The sequence below is a fragment of the Vidua macroura genome, chromosome 28, assembly GCF_024509145.1.
Source record: "Vidua macroura isolate BioBank_ID:100142 chromosome 28, ASM2450914v1, whole genome shotgun sequence".
Lineage (NCBI taxonomy): Eukaryota > Metazoa > Chordata > Aves > Passeriformes > Viduidae > Vidua > Vidua macroura.
This window is the reverse complement of record NC_071598.1, coordinates 3,743,441-3,763,597: the sequence shown is the minus strand read 5'-3', so window position 1 is coordinate 3,763,597 and position 20,157 is coordinate 3,743,441. Positions and strand designations below refer to the sequence as shown.

At 55.2% G+C, this 20,157-nt stretch overlaps 3 protein-coding genes across 11 annotated transcripts; 1 reads left to right on the top strand and 2 right to left on the bottom strand.

The window, feature by feature from the left end:
- The first annotated feature begins 73 nt into the window (after window positions 1–73).
- LOC128820203 (cytosolic purine 5'-nucleotidase-like) lies at window positions 74–6,720 on the top strand. Of its 6 annotated transcripts, none has more exons than XM_054000805.1 (18): window positions 74–460; window positions 1,452–1,525; window positions 1,612–1,729; window positions 1,809–1,904; window positions 1,990–2,081; window positions 2,172–2,229; window positions 2,339–2,432; window positions 2,543–2,596; window positions 2,702–2,785; window positions 3,555–3,596; window positions 3,681–3,788; window positions 3,950–4,016; window positions 4,106–4,276; window positions 4,453–4,504; window positions 4,596–4,656; window positions 4,777–4,953; window positions 5,111–5,212; window positions 5,312–6,720. In XM_054000805.1, exons 1-18 carry the CDS (start codon window positions 225–227, stop codon window positions 5,357–5,359), a joined length of 1,734 nt encoding a protein of 577 aa, XP_053856780.1. In that variant the 5' UTR covers window positions 74–224; the 3' UTR covers window positions 5,360–6,720. The 6 variants fall into 6 exon arrangements, with proteins under 6 accessions (XP_053856780.1, XP_053856779.1, XP_053856782.1 ...); XM_054000808.1 differs by lacking the exon at window positions 74–460 and adding an exon at window positions 778–1,026; XM_054000804.1 differs by lacking the exon at window positions 5,312–6,720 and having other exon boundaries at window positions 5,111–5,305.
- Window positions 6,721–6,801: 81 nt separating this feature from the next.
- CKAP2L (cytoskeleton associated protein 2 like) lies at window positions 6,802–15,968 on the bottom strand. 3 transcript variants are annotated; one of them, XM_054000798.1, is made up of 9 exons: window positions 15,542–15,968; window positions 14,799–14,865; window positions 13,469–13,535; window positions 9,842–10,938; window positions 9,214–9,406; window positions 8,186–8,341; window positions 7,765–7,828; window positions 7,318–7,465; window positions 6,802–7,226 (listed from the first exon to the last, which is right to left on the bottom strand). In XM_054000798.1, the coding sequence occupies exons 1-9, from the start codon at window positions 15,561–15,563 to the stop codon at window positions 6,983–6,985; spliced, it is 2,058 nt and encodes a 685-aa protein (XP_053856773.1). In that variant the 5' UTR covers window positions 15,564–15,968; the 3' UTR covers window positions 6,802–6,982. The 3 variants fall into 3 exon arrangements, with proteins under 3 accessions (XP_053856773.1, XP_053856775.1, XP_053856774.1); XM_054000800.1 differs by lacking the exon at window positions 13,469–13,535 and having other exon boundaries at window positions 15,542–15,729; XM_054000799.1 differs by lacking the exons at window positions 13,469–13,535; window positions 15,542–15,968 and having other exon boundaries at window positions 14,799–15,439.
- A 1,263-nt stretch (window positions 15,969–17,231) lies between these two features.
- Window positions 17,232–20,019, bottom strand: LOC128820105 (interleukin-1 receptor antagonist protein-like). 2 transcript variants are annotated; one of them, XM_054000645.1, is made up of 6 exons: window positions 18,699–20,019; window positions 18,564–18,612; window positions 18,293–18,482; window positions 18,019–18,189; window positions 17,765–17,910; window positions 17,232–17,678 (listed from the first exon to the last, which is right to left on the bottom strand). In XM_054000645.1, the coding sequence occupies exons 1-6, from the start codon at window positions 18,737–18,739 to the stop codon at window positions 17,466–17,468; spliced, it is 810 nt and encodes a 269-aa protein (XP_053856620.1). In that variant the 5' UTR covers window positions 18,740–20,019; the 3' UTR covers window positions 17,232–17,465. The 2 variants fall into 2 exon arrangements, with proteins under 2 accessions (XP_053856620.1, XP_053856619.1); XM_054000644.1 differs by having other exon boundaries at window positions 18,293–18,612.
- Between the last annotated feature and the right edge of the window lie 138 nt (window positions 20,020–20,157).

Here is a 20,157-nt window from a genome sequence, read left to right as displayed (position 1 = left end):
TGGTTCTGGGGATTTGGGATATGGTGGGGGCCCCAACTGCTGCCCTATAGCCCTCCCTACCTTGGCCCTGTGCCCCAGGAGGGAGCTGGGCACAAAGATAAGAGCTCCACGTGCCCCGTGTATCACGGGAGGGGCTGTAAACAGGCCTGCGCAGGGGTTATCGGAGCCCTGCACCTGCGGGTGGCTCCTGCCCCGGTCGTCAGCCCCATCCCCGGTGTGGGGAGATGTGTGGGTGTGTGTCTGGCCCTGTATCCGTCCCTCCACAGCCCTGGGACAACAGCTGCTCCGCTGCCCCTCCATGTGCTATGGGATGCTCCCTCCTGCCTGGGTCAAGGCCGGGCCCGGGGCCCCACGTCAGCGTCCCCGGGGTGTCGCAAGAGCCTCGGTGGGGGCAGCCGGGAGTGCTGAGGGAGGGGGACGGTCCCTTGGGGAGACACGCAGGTCTCGAGAGGCGCTTTAGGTGCTGCTTGGGGACGCTACGGCAGCCCTATGGGGCGGGGGTCGCTGTGTCCCACGGGCCGGGGGTGCTCCATCCTCCCCCTCTCCCCCGCTATGAGGCCGGGATACGCAGCGCCCATCGGGGCGGCGGCGAGGCCGGTCCCTGACCCCGGTTAATGATTCGCCGCCCGGAGCTTCCCGCTGCCAGCGGCGCCGTTGGGCAAACAGCAGCTCAGGGCTCCGGGCCCGGGCCGGGGGGCACGGCGGGGGCAGCGCCCAGGAGCGGGGAGCGGGCCCCGTGTGCGGGAGCCAGGCGTGAAGAGGTGTCCGTACCCCACGGGGGGAGCACGGGGGGATGGCTGCCCCATTTGGGGTCACCGACTCGGAGTGCCCCGGCTCCGTCCCGGCCGTGCTGCCCGAGGCGGGGCCGGGGCGGGGCGGTTCCGCAGGGCCCCGTTAAAGCGGCGGCGGCGGGCGGCGGTGGCCGGCGGCGGTGGCGATGGGCAGCGAGGGCCATCGGGGCTCAGCGGCGGCCCAGGGCTCGGGGCAGGGCGACCCCCGGGCCCTGCGGAGGGACTGCCAGCACCGGTGGGCTGGGGACTGCGGGGGGACTGGCGAGTAATGGGGGCAGCAGGACTTGGGGATGCGGGGCAAGGGCTTGGGGAAGGACAGGTGGGGAGGGGAGCAGGACCCGAAGGAAGGGTCTTGGGGTTCAGGTACGGGAGAGGACCTTTGTCGTATCGGGAGGGGGCAGAGGCCCTGGGTGTCGACATGCCGGGGTGGGGGCAGGTCCAAACAGGGGCTTACTATCCCCCCTCCCTCCTCCAGCTCCGCAGCCCATTTTTCTGCTACAATAACTTGCTGTGGAGTCCCTGGGCTGGGATGAGCACACAACCCTTCCAGAGCACTCACCAGGGACTGGGATAGGGAAACACGACCCCATCTCTTCCTCTGTGCTATCCCCAGCCCTAAACCTCTCCTCACCCCATAACTCCTGCCGTGGTCACCCCCAGGATCTTCGTCAACCGGAGCCTGGCGCTGGAGAAGATCAAGTGCTTTGGCTTTGACATGGACTACACCTTGGCCAGTGCGTTTTGTGGGGGGCCTAAGGCAGGGTGGGGTAATGGTGGAATTCCCCCAGCCCCTGCCCACATCCCCCTTTCCCCCCTGCAGTGTACAAGTCCCCTGACTACGAGGAGCTGGCTTTTGCTCTGTTGCTGGAGCACCTTGTTGCCATTGGGTACCCTCCTGAGATCCTTGCCTACAAATATGACCCCACCTTCCCCACCCGGTTAGTTTGTGGAGGGGGTCCCAGAGACGTGAGGGGAGGGTAAGTGAACCCCCCACCCACTGACAGCTGTGTGGTGCAGGGGTCTGGTGTTTGATGCCCTGTACGGGAACCTGCTGAAGGTGGATTCTCATGGGAACCTGCTGGTCTGTGCCCATGGCTTCCGTTTCCTCAAGGGGTGAGTCTGGGAATTCACCACCCCTGGGGCAGGGGAAAGTTGGGGGTCCCTCAGGGTGGAGTGCAGCTCCGTGCTCCCTCCCCAGAGCCGAAATCCTCCACTATTACCCCAACAAGTTCATCCAGCGGGATGACATGAAACGCTTCCACATCCTCAACACCCTCTTCAACCTCACAGGTGAGTGAGAACCCCCATTGCCATGACCCTCCCACCACCCTAGGGTGCTGTCCTGCCCTGCACCCCCTCTCACAGCCCCCTCCCTCACAGAGGCCCACCTCTATGCCTGTCTTGTGGACTTTTTCACCAACTGCTCCAGATATGTCAAGTAAGAGGGAGGTGGTGGGTGGGGGCTTGGATTGGACAGGTGTAAATCTTGGGGGGAGCTTCCCTTAGCAGGGCAGCCCTTTCACCCCCTCCATTCCTGGCTGTTGCAGCTGTGACACTGGCTACAAGCATGGGAACCTCTTCATGTCGTTCCGCAGTATGTTCCAGGATGTGCGCGAGGCCATGGACCATGTCCACCTCTCTGTGGGTGCAATGGGCAAGGGGCTGCTGGTGGTGGGTGCTGAGAGTGCTGGGGTTTTCCCACACGCACACCCTGGGAGATTTTGGCCAGCCCCACCCCATTCCTTCTGCAGGGCTGCCTCAAGGAGAAAACGCTAGAGAACCTGGAGAAATACATGGTGAAGGATGTGAGTTGTACAGACCCCTAGGGACCCCTCCCTACTCTGTTCCCCTCAGTCAATTCCTTGTGGCCCCCCCCTGTGCTCCCCCCCCACTGACTTGCCCCTCACTAGTCCCGTGTGCCGCTGCTGCTGAGCCGCATGAAAGAGGTGGGGAAGGTCTTCCTGGCCACCAACAGTGACTACACCTACACTGACGTGAGTAGGGAGTGTCCGTGTCCCCCACCACCAGGTCCAGCCTGCCCTGCATGGGGGAGGCAGAGGGGCTGTGTTGAAGCACAGGCAGGGTCTGTGTGGGAACCCAGAACATCACTCTGGCTGCCCTGGCTGTCTCAAGACCCTGGCAGGGGGCTCGGAGACCTTGGCACGAAGTCAAAAACACCTGTGGCTTCGATTTTAGCCTGTGGGAAAAACTGCCAACTTTGTGTGAGGAATTACAAGCCACAGGGGTTTGAGTAGTGTGATAGTTGAATTAACACAGGGTGAAAAAGTAGAATTTTAGGGTTTTAAAATAAGGGCTTCAAGGGGACAAGATGGAGAGATTTGGGTGTGTCCTGACCTTCTTCTCCTTCTTCTTGCCCTCCATGTCTTGCTGTGATGGTGACACTTTTCTATTGGTTTAAGGTAGAGACACACTGCCCAACATAAATGATAGATATTGGCACATTACTGTAAACATAGCACACGTAGTTTTTGGTATAAAATGGTAACACCACCCCAAGGGGGTGGGAGTCTGCCACAGACTGACCTGCTAGACAGACCACAGCTCCTTGAGAAAGCATGTTACAGATAAGAAAAATAAACAACCTTGAGAAGCCAACCCTACTTCAGGCATTCCGACTTCTTCTTTGGCTGTGCGGGCTGGGAAGCAAAGACTTTTACATTCTCGGGGTCACCTCGACCTCCAGACCCCCGAGAGGTCTGCCTTACCTGGGGGCAGCAGTGATGATGCCAGATGTCCTTGCAGGCCATCATGTCCTACCTATTTGACTTCAGCAATGAGGACAAGGTGAGTCTGTCCCCAGTGTGGGCTGGGTGGGGGGCACAGGGTGCAATCAGCATCCTCTTGTTGACCCCTCCCCGGTGTCCACAGGCTGACGTCCCACGGCGCCCCTGGAGGTCCTATTTCGACCTGATCGTGGTGGACACCCGCAAGCCCCTCTTCTTTGCTGAGGGCACCGTCCTGCGCCAAGTCGACACGGTGGGGGACCTCTCCCCTGCTGCAGGGCAACTTGGGGCGGTGGGCACTACTTAGGCACTGAGGGGGCTCCTGTGGGCACAGCAAGGTAGATTCACGGCTCATTGGACACCAAGGAGGCACAGGTAACAGTGTCTTCGTCCTGCGGTCTTCTTGTCCTGCAGGACACGGGGAAGCTGCGCATGGGGACATACACTGGCCCCCTCCAGCACTGTGCTGTCTACTCTGGTGGTAAGCACCCAGCTGGGCTCTGTCTGGGCTCTGTGGGCAGCAGAGGGGGACATGCCCACCCCCTCCACCTTGACCCCCGGCTGTCACAGGCTCCTCAGATGTGGTGTGTGACCTCCTGGGTGTGAAGGGCAAAGACATCCTCTACATGGGGGACCACATCTTTGGGGACATTCTCAAATCCAAGAAGCGGCAGGGCTGGCGCACCTTTCTGGTGGTGCCCGAGCTGGCCCGTGAGCTGCAGGTCTGGACGGAGAAGAGTGGTGAGCAGTGCTGGGTTGGGGACACAGACTTTACCATGCAAGGGGAGGTGGCCTAGAGCCTCCTACACTGCTCGATGGCAAAACTGCCTGAGTGGGCCATGCCCTGACCCTCTTTGTTGATTGTGCTGGGTAGTGGGTGATGCTCCTGCACTGAGCTGGCCCTGTTGCCCTTGCAGAGCTGTTTGAAGAGCTGCGGAGCCTGGATCTCTTCCTGGCCAAGCTGTACCAGTGAGTCGGTTGGGGTGGGAGACAGGCAGGGATGGGAGCACCTGTGGGGAACCCTCCAGGTGAGCCCTCAGCTGGGTCTGCTCCATTCCAGGCACTTGGACAGCGGCAGTAGTGAGCGCCCAGACATCAGCTCCATCAAGCGTCGGATCCAGGTGACACCCAGGGCACTATACCTGCTGGCACACAGCTCAGCTCACCCCCCTGCCACAACTTCCTCTGTGGGGGGCCCCCAGGGGCCATTGGGTGCCCTGACTGTTGTGCTGCACCCACAGAAAGTCACACATGAGATGGACATGTGCTATGGGAAGATGGGCAGCCTGTTCCGCTGTGGCTCACGTCAGACACTCTTTGCCAACCAGCTGATGCGCTATGCAGACCTCTATGCTGCCTCCTTCATCAACTTCCTCTATTACCCCTTCAGCTACCTCTTCCGGGCACCCCCTGTCCTGGTACGCAGCCCCCAGGCCTTGCTGGTCACCCACTGTGCCTCAGTTTCCCTCCCTACCTGAGGGGGCATGGGGCTGATAGAGATGTTGGGTGGGCACCCAAGCTGTTGGCTGGCTGGTGCCAACCTCTCTCTGGGAGCCTTGTCCACCCCCCCTGCAGATGGCCCATGAGTCAACAGTGGAGCACTCTTGCCGGGACTCAAGGGATGCGGTCACTGCCCTTCCTCCCTGGCTGGCCCAGCATGGTGACCCTGGCCAGCAGGTGGGTGACAGGAACAGAGGGGCAGAAGGACATGGGCATCCTGCTACACTGATGCCCTTGGAGTCCTGTGCCCACTGAGCCCCTTCTGCACTGCCTCAGGTCCCCCAGGACTCAAGTGGGGAGGAGGAAGATGATGGAGAAGCCTGAGCACATCCCAACTGCTGCCATGCTGCCCATGGGAGGACATTCAGTGGCCCTGGACCACTTGCACTCATGGCCAGCTACCACCTCTGGTGGCCACAGGATGGCTGGTGGCCCTGACTCATGGCCCTTGTCACACCTGTCCCTGGGCAGCTGGGACCTTCTCCTGACTCTGCCCAGAGCCAGGAGAGGGTCCCCCCCAGGTCTGCTAGCTCCTGCCTCTTTAGTTCATATCTGCCTGGTACCCCTTTAACTCATTCCTCTCCCACCAGCTCAATGCCAGCATGGGGGCATCCAACACCAGGCTGAACAGAAAGTGCCACTGCTGCAGTATCACTGGAAGCCCCACTGCAGCAGCTGGGGTCCCAGCAGCTCCTGCCTGTTTAGCCTCTGGGCCTGGCCATGAGCACTGCAATGCTGGGGGGGGAGGGGGGGGGCTCTGGAGGTGACACCTGGCCCTTCACTTGCTGTTCTTCTTTTCTTCTTTCTACCCTTTTCTATTTATAAAAAAATACTCAAAACTCCTGGCACCGCAGAGACATAACATTGGTTTTAAAGGAAAACTGCTTTGTCCCTGCACCTGAGAGGTGGGGGCAAAGGGCAGTCCCCAAGTCCTTGCCCAGCAGCTGGGACAAGCACAAGCCCCTAGGGAGAAGGTGGCAGCCCTGAGCTATCCCCACCTCTGCAGAGGGGGCCAGGCCAGCAGCACTCCACAGAGTGGAGCCAGCCCTATGCCAACTCTGGCACACTGCTCTGAGACTTCTGCCAGCATCCATAGAGATGCTGAGCCAAGACTGGGGTTGGAGACAGGAGGAAAAGAGCATGATGGGGCCAGGACCACTGCTTGCTGGGGCTGGGTGGATGACAGTAGGGCTCCCCCACCTTCCACAGCTGCTCTATGGTCACTGTTCACAGCAGAGAGCACCTGCCAATCCCCTCTGCAGTCTCTTGCCTGGTACCTTGTGCTGCTGCCTGCTCCAAGTGCAGGGACAGCAGCAGAGGGGGCCTGAGTGCAATTACAGGGCTCATCTGCCCCCAGGAGCTGCAGACCTGGCCTGCTGCACCCCAAGGTCCTCTGCAACCCTTGGTGCTGCTCTCAGTCTCAGAGCCCGCACAGAAGCTGCTGGGGCACTGCAGGTCCCCCAGCTCCTCAGGTACAGCCGTTGCTACCACCTGTGCTCCAGACACTGGGTCTGCATATATGCCTCTCAGTAGGGGACATACAGATGTTGTCCAGGTGGGGCACAAGGCAGTTCCAGAGCAAATTGCTCAGGACTTTGCTTCCAGACACTGGGAGGTGCCTGGAACATTGCAATCCTACTGACACCATTCTACAGCAGGAAAACCAGAATGTGTGTCATGTCAGAGGAGCTGAGGGCAGTCCTGGGGGACACAATGCCACAACACACAGCTGGTGTCTCCACACCACTCACTAGCCCACACACATCTCCACTGCAAAGTTTAATGTTTAAGACTGCAATTAGATGTTTAAAACTGCAATTAGATATTTAAAACATGCTTAGTCTCTGCCATCCCCTCCCCTCTACCTCTGAGGGACAGCAAGAGCAGTCAGGGGAGTGTGTACGAAGCAGCACGGTGGGCAGGCAGCCTGTTCCTGCTGGGAACCTCTCAGGAGCTCTTGGGGGAATAGGAACTTAAACCCTCCAGCTCCGTCACTTCTGGCAAAGCCTTGTTTTTCCGGAAGAAGAAGCAAGTCTCCTCCTCAGCATCCAGAATTTCACTGAGGGATGACACCACAGGGTCATGGTCTTTCAGCATCTCTGGGTAGCGACTCCCAACCCTCTCAATCCGTAGTGAGCGCCGCACGGGTGTTACAAATTTCAATTCCGAGCCTTCCAGGAATTTCCTTCCTCTGTGGAGAGAACAAGAGCCTTGGGTAAACCCTGCAGAGGACCACTGGCATAGAGGATGTGTGCTACCTGGAGCAAGAGGTTCAGCCTTACCTGGATGCAGATGTAACTTGTAACTTCACTGAGGAGGGAAGGGACGGCATGCGCCTCGCCACCAGGCCTGGAGTTGACACTATGCACTGCCTCTCACCTGGACAAGGCGTAGTAGCCTCCTGAGGAATGGGTTCCTCTGCCTTTTCTCCTGTCAGGAAAGAAAAAGGGCAACAGAGTTGCAGCAGCTGCAGGCAAGGGATTACATCCCGGCACTCTGGACAGGGGCAGGGTACCTGCCTGCAGGGGCTTGCCGGGCCAGGACCCTCCCTAGCCCAGGCAGAGTAACAGTGTCCCATTTTTCACATCAGGATTCCAGGCTTTAACAGCACTCATCAGGAGGGACATGAGGTGCTGGGACAGACTGTAAACCATGTTGCCTCCAGACCGGCAACACTAGGGAACCCCTGCCTGCCCATGCTCCAGCTAACCCCACAACACTCATGTTACCTTCCAGGTTTTGGCCTCCATTTTTCAAAATATTTATAGCAGTTCTCCTGACCTCTTCGATTGGCTGCAGGAAAAGCAGAACATTGGTCAGGGCAGGTCTGGCATGGGAATGGAAAGCAGAGTTACAGCTGAACAGGAGGAAAGGCTTTTGCTGCACTGCAGCAGCCTGTGCTGAGGACAGCAGGAAGAGGCTGCAGTATTCCCCTTTGCCCAGCAGGATCCATCAGCACCCAGCACAGATGGCCACGTGCCCACCCTGCATGGGCACATCCTGCAGAATGGAATGGGACTGGCAGCTCTAAAGGACTTTTTCACCAGAGGCTAATGCTGCTAAACTCATTCCAAAACCTGGCCCCTGGATCTTGAGGAAGCCCTCCAGAGTGGAGGCAGGGAACATAGGGAGGTGGCACGCCCCACTCACCTCAGCCCCAGCACAGACTGCTTCTACGTACAGCTGCATCACATCAAAGGGGCCACTCCGGGCCAGGAGCTTTGCTTGGCAGATCCAGAATTTGGCAAATTTCTCTGCCTGGGGCACAAGGGACAGCATTTCCCAGATCTCCTCTGCATGGGCACCCTGCAAGGAGAAGGGTAAGGGCCTGAAGAAAGGTGTCCATGGCATGGACGAAACAGTCCGTGCCTGACCACAGCTCGCAGCACTCTCCAGGAGGAGGGCCTCAAAAGTCCGGCTTTGCAAATCTCCTACATTACCATAGCAGGTAAAAACTGTCCTGCCTCTACTTTCCTCTTGGATAATTGAGTCTAGTATTCCAGGAAGGTGTCAAAGGATAGACTCCAGTGGTGGCATTAATTGGGGACAGTAAACCCTGGAGCAGGGCTAGTGGTCAGTGTTCTCAGCAACAGTTACCCACCAGGGCCCAACCTCAAGCTGTGACACACACCAGGGATCTACCTTGAGTTGGCTCAATCAGCCTGAGCCGCTGCTGCAGACGGCACTACCAGGTTCCAGGAAACTGTCAGTGGCACACACAAGGTCCATGCTGGCTTTGGCTGGGGTAGAATGAATTTCCTTCCTAGTGGTTGCTATGGGGCTGTGCTTGGGATTTGTGATAAATACAGTGATGATAAGAGGTATTTTCATTATTGCTGAGCAGGATTTAGACAGGACCAAGGCCTTTACTTTATGTGGTGCGACACAAGGAGGCTGGGGATGCGTGGGAAGCTGAGAGGAGACACAGCCAGGAGAGGTGGCTCCAACAGACCAAAGAGATATTCCAGACCCTATACTCAGGATATAAAGTATGGGGACATTTGGAGTGATGCAGTTTGTCTTCCCAACTTGCCACTGCATGTGATGGGGCCCTGCTCTCCTGGCAACTGAACACTTGTTCCCAATCTCTCTTAGCTACTGGAGGCATGTGGCCCTCATCTCCTGGCATGCTTCAGAATAGGAAAAGCTCATTCAAGCAGCTCCTTTCCCATTCCCACCTCCTCAATGAGCTTCTGGCACTCAGTTAATATGTTGTTGATCTTTTCTTGGCAGTGCTGCTCTGGATTCTCTTGCTTCTCCTTTGCTTTGACCTTTGTGCAGGATGGCTTCACTGCCTGCTTCTGAAGCAGCACCATCGGCGGCCGCTTGTAGGTCTTGCCTTTGGATGCCACCCACTCCTCCAGCTGTTTCCTGTCCAAGGATGGAGAGATCACAGTTACCACCCCAGCAGACAGTAGCTTGGCAAGAGCTGGCTGTTTTTCCTTGCAATCTTCCTTTAGCCACCTTCAGCTGCTTAAAAAATCAGTATAGCTATCTCAGAAACACACCTGAGCTCTAGACTGGGAAAGGAAAACACTCTCAAGAGGAAGTCCTGAGACTAAAGCAGGCGGGTGGCCACACACTCTCCTTCCATTCTTACTGAATCAGTGGGAGAGGAACCCAGGGTGCCACCCAACACTATCCCCAACCCCTTCTTTTTCAGGGCACCAACCTCCCAACAAGCTTGGGCTGATAAAAGACTTTGGATTCCATTTTCAGCAGGATGGTGCTGGCTCATCCAGTCAAACCCTTTAAACTCTGCTGTTTCCTGGAGGGAGGACCCAGGTGGCCAGAGCTGCCACTTACTTACGATCTGGAGCTGATGGGATCCTTGGAACGCGCCTAGCCTGCATGCCACTTGCCTTGGGCAGCTCTGGTTTAAGCTGATCTCTCCTACTTCTCAAATCATCCTCAAGGTCGTGAGTTTTGGAGTTGTGCATGCTGGGAGACTGGTTTGGGTGACTTGTTCCTTGGGATGCTGCTGTGTGTCCAGGAGGCACCACCTTCATGTCCTTCCTGCCCATCACTTCTTTAACCATGGGCTTTGGCCATGGCAAAGTGACACCTGGGTTCAGGTTGGATTTCAGGTTTGTGCTCCCCTGGGGCTTGCCCAAGGTGGGAGGCTTGGTGGGAAATCTTCTCACTGGGTGAGGCTGGCTGTGCTGCTTAAGACTCCCCCCTGGAGCTGTGCCAGGTTGCCTCACAGTAGTGCTTTCTCCCTGCTTTGTCCCTGGGTTTTTATGTATCAAATTAGCAGAAGTAGGAAGGAACCAAGAGGGCTGCAATGGCTGAGTCCTGATAGCTGTATTTTGAGACATGCTCTTTGATTCTGGCAGGGCTTTCCTAAATTTACCCAGAACTGGGTTTTCCTTAGGCTGGTGGTTATTCGTTCTGCCTTTTGGACCCAGAATGGGCCTTGACGTTACAGCTGGACATTGCCTGTGGGCCAAGACTCTCTCCTTCTTGAGACTGTTTTCACTAGGTTGGAAAGTGTTGATCAGCTCTGAGGATGTGGAGGCTTGTGGGCTGAGGTTTTCCTTGTTGCAGACAAGCCTGTCCTGCAGCTCTACATTCAGGGTGTGAGGCGCTCCTGGAGGAGGGTGGTCACTTCCCACCTGAGGTGCTGCTGCAGTGACAGTCTCCTGTGCAGACTTCTGGCTCCTGTCTGGATTTAGTTGACCAGAGCCTGAAGATGGGAGCCTGCCTCTAGTCTGTGCAGAAGCAGGAAACGTCGTGTTGTTCCCTGGTTGCACTGGACACACCCCTCCTGCTCTCTGAGATGTATTTGAAGGCTTCTTCAGAGCAGTGTGGCAAGTGTGCTGTGTGGATTTGGCTCCAAGCTTGCCATCCTCTTGGGCATCCTCCATCACAGTCACAAGAATATCTTTCTTGCTCCTGTTAACCTGGAAAGACAAAGCAGCCCTCAGCTCCAAGGAGAACACAGCTTGGTCAGACCCTGACAGCTTGCCCAGGGGACAGTCATGTGACAAAGCAGCTGTCAACAGAACAATAACACAACACCCACCAGGACATGGGCAAAAGAGCAGTTTCTCAAACTGAAACTCCTAACTAAGCTAAACTCCTTTGAAAAATAGCTAGTTGACTGTCATGATTTGATGCTGGTGCAATGCTAGTGCTCCCATGAAAATGCACTTTCTTTAAATGAGTGCTGTGAGATGTGATCAGGAACAGAGCAGAGCAGGCTTGAGCTTAAAAACAAAGGAAAAAACTTTATTACTCTACTACTAGAATGAAAACCTTCTCAAAACATTCCTCCTCTCCCCTACCTAATTTCTTCTAAAATACAGTGAGAAATAACTCTGGATTCTTGATCAAGTTACCACCTTTCAGATAATTAATTTTTAGATCATCAAGGGAGAGAGGCGTCTCTCCTGTACTATAGACCCCTAGGAAACACAATTGCAACCTCTTGTGTTTCCATGTCACACATGGCAACCGCCTGGAGAAAATCTGCTATTGTGATACCTTCCTTTCTATGTTACAGTGCTCTCACCAACGTGCATGGACTGAAACTGCTCATAGGGATCCTTTCAAGGATGCTTTGCTAAGGACTAAAAGAACAACAGTTTCTCATCTTGGGACAAACAGTCTCCTCCATCTTCTCCTCCCCTGGGGCTGAGGGTCTTGAGAACAGAGATCTTCTTCTTCCTTGAAGACAGAGGGCACTACTATACCCTTCTCAACTTTTTCTCTGTTTACTCTACTTCTGCACTCTCTTGGCTCAAGTTATTGCATCCCCTTGAAAATGTAGTCTCTGTGTTGCAGGAGAAAACTGGTTCAGTCTATGGCTATACAAGAAAAGTCTAGCTAAGGCCAATCCATCATCTCCTCCTACTTAGGATTTCTTCTTTGAACATCTCAGGTCTTAGACTGCCTTTTTTCTCTTTTAAATTGAGGAGGAGTAGTGTTTTGTACAGCCTTTTTTTCTCAGGAAAGGGTTAAAAGTCTTGGGCTCTCAGGATGGCTGAGATCTCACAGCAGGCTGCTGAACTCCCTCAGCTGAGCACCTTCTTCTCCCCTACCTCTGTCTTCTCTGAGGAGTACTGACGGTACATGACATCAAATTTCCAGGTGGAATGGGCTCTCTCTCTCTCCCCCCCGCCCTCTGGGGGGCTGCCTGGGACATCTCAGTGTTTCTCCACCCTTCCATCCTGTGGGGGGCTGGCCTGGTTCCATTCCCCTCACCCCCCTCTCTTTTCTGGGGCTCCGGCCTCCCTCAGCCACAGGCCGCATGGCTTCCCCTCCCGCACCCAGCCTGTGGCTGGGCAGGGCAGGTCTGCACTCTTAGCTGACCAGAAGAGAGCATTCCCCTGGGAGTTCTCTGCTTTTAACCCCCTGTGTTCTCAGAGGTGTGTCTAATGCCTTCAGTGGTCACTCTAAGCGGTAGTATCCAAACCTGACTACTGATTAGTTTGACCCTAACTTCCTGAGAAAATTCACTTCCTTGTCAAACCACGACATTGACTCATTGCCAGCTATTTAGCAATCTGTGGTATGTCCCCCATTTGGAGTCAGGAACTCACAGAATCAGAAGGTTGGAAGAGACCTTCAAGATCATCGAGTCCAACCCCGTTCCCTGACACCTCAACTAAACCGTGGCACTGAGAGCCACATCCAGTCCTTTTTAAAACACATCCAGGGATGGTGACTTCACCACCTCCCCGAGAAGACCATTCCAGAACTTTACCACTCTTTCTGTGAAAAACTTTTTCCTAATATCTTATGTTTGTTATGACCGTCTCAGCAGCAAAACAAAGGCACCAACATGAGTCCTTCACTGAATTCAAGGGGAATTTTTCACAGATATATACCTTGTACAAACTCTTTAGGTCTATGTGTGTTTAAGTATGCTAGAGCAAATGTTCCATGAATGTGGCTTTCCTTGATTCTTAAGTACTTTAGATTTTTAAGTCAGGCCTGTAAGCAAGTTATTATTGTGCTACAGTAAATTCTATATGAATCTTTTGTTCAATTATTTAATTTAACCTATTCATTAAGTGCTGTTAAGTGCTGTTAAAACCTTCAGGCCAAAACTGTTGGTCAAGCCCAGTGCTCAGATTAGCAAGGCAGTCTGCTCTAAATCTTGTGACTCAATCAAACTTCCTTATTCCTGTATATATGGTTACCCTTCCCTTTCCCTGCCCCACTCCCCCAGCTTTCACACAGATAATTTTTGGGTTGGTTTTGGTTTCAGATAGATTGATTTTAGATTTTAGCTTGCTTTTTCTCTATGTGCTTTAACCATCCAATAAGTAGTAGAATGAACCTTGACAATGAACTTTGTCATGCTTTCACTTTAATATTAAACCTGCTTTTGCTGATACCTTTGCCAGTGATTCTTTAAGCAACCATAAAACACTGATTCGTGACAGGGCACACCATTCTGCCCAGACTCAAAAGCTCCCTACTTACATGCTTGAGTTGAGAAACTGGTTCTAAGGGTGGATTCAGGTGATTAGTCCAGTCCTTTAAAAAGGGTCTGTAAAAGTCCATCAAATTATCAGGTTATTTAACAAATTATCAGGTTATTTATCAGCCATAAGAAAAGCAGGAAGAGTTAAATATCTAACTCACTGCTGGTTGTCTCATACACTTAGCTTTCAGGGAGTAGTCTCATACACTCAGCTTAGGAGTAACTTTCAGAAATCAAAAACCTGTCAAGGAATTCTACCACATACTATTAATTCTTTTTATTTTGCGTGGCAACAGAAAAGCAACACAAGCCATTAACATGCAAGGTTGTCACAAAACTTCCGTGGGCAACAAAACTAACCAAAATGATTCCTGCAGGCGGTGGTCTGGCAGGTAGCGGGTTTGGAGGCTCCCAGACTGCCCCGTGTGTCACACACAGCTGAGGTCATGCCATGCTGCAGATCCTAGTGGTGCCTCAGAGAATCCTGACCAGAGTTCACTGCAGCGTGGCTGATCCACAAACCCTGCAGCTGTCCAGGCACTGGCAGCTAAGCAGGAAGGTGGGACAGCAGGCCATTGTCAGGTCCCACAGTTCTGTCATCCCCTCCTCCTCCGTACAGAAGTGGAGCCCTCTGATAGCAGCCAGCTGTGGAGTTCTCCCATCCCCCTGCTACAGGGTAGCAGCTCAGCCCTCTGCGAAGACTAATGCCTGCATAAGTTATTATCTGTAAGAAAGAGCCTAGAGAGTGAGGGGACCATCCTCTGTTCTGCCCAAGTGCTGCACTATGCCAAAAAGAAAGGTCATGCATCTTCTCTCATTTTTATTGTATTAGTGGTGTTTCCCAGAACCTGGCCACAGGGACTGGTTTTCTCTTTGATGTTGCTTTTTCTCATCACATTTTCCTGCTGGATGCACAGAAAATGCCCTTTCCTGATATTAACGTATTCCAGGAAGCTGCCATTAAAAAGCAATGGTGAGACTCCCGTCACCCTTTCCTTGAGATTTGTCTCCAAATCTGAATTTTTAGCAGCAAGGCTTGTTCTGCCAAAGCTAGGAGCTGAGATGAGAAAGTTTCACAGCATCTCGTAAAATATGCAGAAGAGACACCATCAGCAATTGGGAAATGCCAGCACTCAAACCGTTCCTTTGCTCCTGCTGCCAGTAACTACAGACTGGTGCCAGGGTGCTGTGGGGGCAGAGCCGACAGTGAGGCCCTGACAGGAGCTGCTTCTTTGTACACAGGCCAGAGAAGGTAGACACTGGCCAGTGGGGAAATACCTCAGACCTTTACATATCATCTCATCCAAGCCAAACATCCTCCTAACTTACATTGCACTTGTGCATTTCAGCCTTTCCTTGTCTCCTTGGCAATTCTGCAGCTGGCTCCTCTGTTGTGCTGCAAAGAGATGACAGGAAATGCAGTGCACACAGGACGGTCTCAGTCCTCAAAGAATGCATACTCATGACAATGGATTTCTGTTACTCTCGAACACTACAGTGCACACCTCTCGACCTCCCTGCCTGGGGAGCCTGGCAATGCTGTTTCCAGAAACTCCCTTGCACATGATATTGCCCAGACGCTCATTGGCGCTTAAGCTTCCCGACCTTCACAGTGTGATGCTACTGAACACTTCAACTGTGCGCGGATCAGTTTGAAGAAGGAAAGGCTTCCACTGAGCCCCAAGAGCAGCACGACCCCTCAGCACACTCCCAGTCTTGCCACACTGTCTTCTCCCAAACCACGTCCCTGGGCCAGTTTTGTGGGCACCTCCCGCGGGTTCACACAGTCACGCACACCACCCCCTTCTAACCCTCCCTCCCAAGGCCTCAGCAGCCCCCCCGGCGGCCCCTGACACCCTTCCCACAGGCCCATCTGTGCTCGCCTCCAGTCCAGCACTCCCACAGAACTCGCGGCCTCCCCACAAGGTGCCCGCCCCAAAAGGTCCACAGATCGCAGCTCCCCCGCATCGCAGGGCCTCACAGTTCCGTTCTCCTCCGCCCCCACAGGCCCCTGGGCCGCCCGCAGCCCCCAGTACCGGGACCCCTCAGAGCCAGCCCCAAGGCTCCCTCACCGGACGCTCCCGCGCGCTCCATCCCGCTGCCGCCGTACGACCCCCGACACCGCCGGCAACTGCCGCGCCGCCGTTGTTGGCCTCCGCCTTCTTCAAGACGACCAATGGAGAGAGCCGAGCGCTGGCTTTGGCTCCGTGATTGGCTGAGCGGGCAGGGGACGGCGACAATGCGTCCCCTCCGGCGGTCGCACCCCCTGCAGGCGGGTGGCCGCAACGGCACGCGTGCCGCGCCGTGACAAGCCGTGTCGTGCCGCGCTGAGCCAGGCCACGCCGTGCCACGTCTGGCACACCGTGCCGCGTCTGGCCACGCCGTGCCACGTCTGGCCACGCCGTGCCACGTCTGGCACACTATGCCGCGTCTGGCCACGCCGTGCCACGTCTGGCCACGCCGTGCCGCGTCTGGCCACGCCGTGCCACGTCTGGCCACGCCGTGCCACGTCTGGCACACTGTGCCGCGTCTGGCCACGCCGTGCCACGTCTTGCCACACCGTGCCGCGTCTGGCCACGCCGTGCCACGTCTGGCCACGCCGTGTCACGTCTGGCCATGCCACGCCACGCCATGCAACGCCGTGCAATACCACACAACGGCTATGGCACACCCTGCTATGCTGCACCATGCTGTGCCACATGATAAGACATGGTGTGGTGTGACATTGTATTATATAGTACATTATTGGAACCCAGGGCACAGGGAATATTTCTCTGTCTGCTCTGAGGGGTCCTGACCCCCAGAGAAATACTGTCTTTGGCCTTCGCCCATGGAGAAAGCTTCCAAGATTTCAAGATAGACTAGAGTCTACAAGAATGTGAAATAGATAATAGAGAATAGTGTAGTTTGTCACAGGGTGAAAAATGTAGGTTTTGGGATTTTTTAGTATGGAGGCAAGATGGAGGTCATTGGGCGTTGTCCCAAGCTTCTTCTTTATCTACTCCATTTTCTGCAGTGTTGGTGGCACAGAGTGATTGGACAAGGAAAGCTGCAGTGCAGAGGTTACATGGACAGACAAGGGATGAGTCATTGGTAGAAAGGTAGAAATAAAGTACATTTTAAGAGTTAATTGGATGAAACCACTTTAAAAGACCTTGAAACTGTACATCTTGTAGCCATTTTGCACTGTTTCCCTGCACACTAAGTTGGGTATAGACAGTGTGCCAACTTTCTGATAACAATAAAACAACAACCTGAAGACTGAAAAGAGTCCCGTGCATCTCTCAATCCAGACAAAGAACTGCTAAAGGAGGTTTTCTCCATCAGGGGAGCCTCCTGAGGCCCAACAAGAGGGGCCAAAACTGATAGCACACCACATGATACTATGTGATACCACGCTACACCCTGTAACACCACGTCATGCCACACCACTCATTGTCCTGTTGCACTGTGGCCCACCGTGCCATGTGCTGGCCACAGCTGGGGCAGAGGTGACAGTTTCAGGCAGCTGCCAGTGCTGCTGAGGATCCACCATGGGATGCCCACCTCAATCACCTCCCAGCTGTGGTGTGGGCATGGAGACAGAGTGGTGGAGGGTCCTGCATGGTTCAGGGTGGTCCCTGTGCTGTGGGGTGGCCCCCCACACCCTGGATTTTCACCCAAAAAGCAGCCAAAGCAGAAGGATTTTCCCATCCATAACCCCATCTCCCATGAGCAATGAGCTGAGCAATGCTGTCCTAGAAAACTTTTTATTTCCACCTCCATCCACGTACAAGTTAAAAGCAAAAATAAATAAGAGGGCACAATTAATAAGTACCAAAACAATGGGCAGACACAATAAATAAATAAATATAGACTGGGGTGGCTCGAGCCCATGGGGCCCAGAGCTGCTATTTCACATGAAATAGATGGGGAGGGGGGTTGTATCCCAGGGGGTTGTACTTAGTACATACAGCCTGAAAACCGGTGACTGCCGGTTGGGTTGGTGCAGGGTCTTCAGCGCCCACTCAGCTCATAGGTAGCAATGTTCACCTGGTCTGGGGTGTTTGTGATGCTGACAGGCTGGCGGGGCTGCAGGGATGTGCAAACGAACCAGCCGGGGAAGGCAGCCGACTCGAAGCGGGTGGTCCCCTCAGATGGGCTGTCCAGGCGGTAGAAGATGAAGCGGGTCAGCTCCACACTCTCAATATCCCTCCTAATGTCAGCTTCCTATAGCCAGGGGGGTGAAATGAGGGTCAAGGTGGAATGGAGCCTCCAGCCCCACAGAGGACAGACTGGTTGGACCCCCTGCTCACCTCCAGCTGCAGCATGGGCTCGGTGCCACTCATCACACATGACATGTAGAGCTGGTAGCCCTTGATACCCAACGCCACCGGCATCCTTCCAGACCCTGGACCGCCCTGCGATGGCCGGGGGCGGTACAGAGCAATGTTGAGCTTCACTGCAGAGAGAAGGACAGGTAAATGGGTGGTCCTGGGGTTGTGGGGTGGCTCCTAGGTGGTCCTGAGTTTGGGGACAGGGACATTGGGATGGGAGCATATGCTCTCACCTTTCTGTCCAGCAGAGGGTCCCTGCAGGTGCAGGGCCACCAACTGGGTGGGTGACTCCAGTACGAAGCACTTGTGGTCAATGTCCAGGATGTCGAAGGACTGGGAGCGAGTGTAGCGGAAAACGGGTGGCCTGGTATAACTGCCTTTGATACGCTGGAAGGAGACGGGCTCTGTGGGGAGCGAGACAGTCAGGAGGATGCTGCTCCCAGGTCCAAGAATGCCCCCCAAGAATATCCTCTGGCTGGGGTGCCACCCCTAACATCACCCTCATACCGAAAATATCATCCAAGAAGCTGCCAAGGTCACTATCAGCAAAGTCCTTGCGTGACGGCTGCTTTAGAAGCTTGGTCACAGCAACCACCAGGATGGCAGCCTGGCGAAAGGTCCTGGAAAGGGGTCCTTTTGTCATTGTCACCCGGATGCCTACCCCAGGCGATGTCCCCTCCAAGTCCAGTCGGGGCTTCTGGGGAAGAAAGGGGATGTAGGGTGAGAGCCTGGCTTCCATACGACATGGACCCCACGACTCCCACCACCACAGCGTTACCTTCTGCGGGCACAGACAGTTGGGGCCATACAATGTCTCCTCGTTCAGGCTGAAAGGAAAAAGGGAGATGGTGAAGTCAGAGTCAGGAATGCAGCATCACATCCCCAAAGTTCTCTCCAGCATGTCTATTCTTACCTGCTGCTCTCCAGTGTGTCCAAATCAGGGACAAATGCCATTGCCGCCACTGACTGCAGAGTCCTGGGCAGAGACTTCACAGTATCTGCAAACTTCTGAGGCACTTGCTTGCCTGCTCCTGCCTGTCCTGCCTGCAGTGCTGCTTGGCTGCTCTCTGAGCCTGGCGTCAGTGTGGCTGTTTTTCAAGAGCCTCCAGAAGGAAGCACCGTCAGAGTGGGATTTCCAGGTTTCGCAACATCAGGTTTTGCCCAATTACTCTGTTGAGACTGGAGGGCTGGGGGGGGGTTGGTTGCCCCCAAGCAATGCAGTGGGGAGGCAGAGCATGGAGCAGAGCAGGGCATACTCCAGGACCAGATACGGGTCAGAGCAGGGGATGATTCAGAGCTGGGTTGTGGGGCAGAGCAGAAGGATGCCCCAGGGCTGGTGTGTGGGGCAGAGAGCAGAGGGGATGTTTGGGGTTGATGTGTGGGGCCTGTGACCATGTGCCAGTCTGCCATTTGGTTGACCCAGCAGGGAGTTGGACTCACTCAGTGCCAGCTCCGACCCCAGTCCCAATCCCAGCCCCAGCCCAGCTGTGATGACACCCATTATTGTCAGCGTCCCGGAAGTGGCTGGTGGTGCAAGTGCTGCCACTCCACCATTTCCCCACAGCTTCCTCCCGTACTGCCCAGAGACCTGGTGCCGTGGCCAGCTGTGCCTCCTCTGTCACCCCTCTTGTCCTCACTGCCCCAACACCAGTAGGTGCAGGAACCTGCTGTCCACTCAGTTTCTTGTGCCCACTCATGCCACCCTGGGGACATGGCCTTCAGAGACATGGCCTTTAGGGGCACTCCTTGTCCTCATGTCCATCCGGTGTGCCGGAGATTGCACCATGCTGGGACGGCCAGGGGATGTGCGTGGTTGGGCTTGCATGGACTCGGGCTGTTGGGGTGTTTTCCTGGCACCTGTTTCACTTCCTGAAATTGCCATCCAGCCCTGCATAGCTCCTGTGGCCGAGACTGGCACCACCATGACTCATTGTCAGGAAATTGCCAGAAACGCAGAGCTCCCAGAACACCTCCTGTGCCCTGCTGGACATCCGCTGGCTGTCACACATGGTGGGATATTCCCAAAAGTCTGATGTACCCCAGAGCAAGGGGCTCTCCACAACACAGTGGAGGTCCCTAGGCCATGGCAGGAGTCCCCAGGCCATGGTTGGGGTCCTGAAGCCACGGTGAGAGTTACCAAGCCACGATGAGGGCTGTGAGCCGTGAACCACAGTGGGTGTCCCCAGCCAAACAAGGGTGTCCGGCCGTGTGAGGGCTCTCCGGCCATGGCGGGGGTCTCCAGGCCGTAGAGCGGACCCCAGGCCGTTCCTGTGCCCCGCCTTGCCGGGCCTCGCCCCGCCCCACCGTTTCTCGACGGACGGCGCAGACTCATTGGGCCGGGATCGAAGGGCGTGGCAAAAGGGGCGTGGCGA

What these genes read in the sequence shown, in the direction of transcription:
- LOC128820203 (XM_054000804.1), top strand. Translation starts at nt 225, where the DNA reads ATGTGTGGGTGTGTGTCTGGCCCTGTATCCGTCCCTCCACAGCCCTGG. An exon ending in GACCCCACCTTCCCCACCCG is followed by an intron (nt 1,730 to 1,808) that starts GTTAGTTTGTGG and finishes TGTGTGGTGCAG; the next exon opens with GGGTCTGGTGTTTGATGCCC. An exon ending in AGAAATACATGGTGAAGGAT is followed by an intron (nt 2,597 to 2,701) that starts GTGAGTTGTACA and finishes GCCCCTCACTAG; the next exon opens with TCCCGTGTGCCGCTGCTGCT.
- CKAP2L (XM_054000798.1), bottom strand. Translation starts at nt 15,563, where the DNA reads ATGGAGCGCGCGGGAGCGTCCG. An exon ending in GGAGCGCGCGGGAGCGTCCG is followed by an intron (nt 14,866 to 15,541) that starts GTGAGGGAGCCT and finishes ATCTCTTTGCAG; the next exon opens with CACAACAGAGGAGCCAGCTG. An exon ending in CAAGTTACATCTGCATCCAG is followed by an intron (nt 7,227 to 7,317) that starts GTAAGGCTGAAC and finishes TTCTCTCCACAG; the next exon opens with AGGAAGGAAATTCCTGGAAG.
- LOC128820105 (XM_054000644.1), bottom strand. Translation starts at nt 18,739, where the DNA reads ATGGCATTTGTCCCTGATTTGGACACACTGGAGAGCAGCAG. An exon ending in CTTCTTGGATGATATTTTCG is followed by an intron (nt 18,190 to 18,292) that starts GTATGAGGGTGA and finishes CGCTCCCCACAG; the next exon opens with AGCCCGTCTCCTTCCAGCGT. An exon ending in ACCCTCTGCTGGACAGAAAG is followed by an intron (nt 17,911 to 18,018) that starts GTGAGAGCATAT and finishes TTCTCTCTGCAG; the next exon opens with TGAAGCTCAACATTGCTCTG.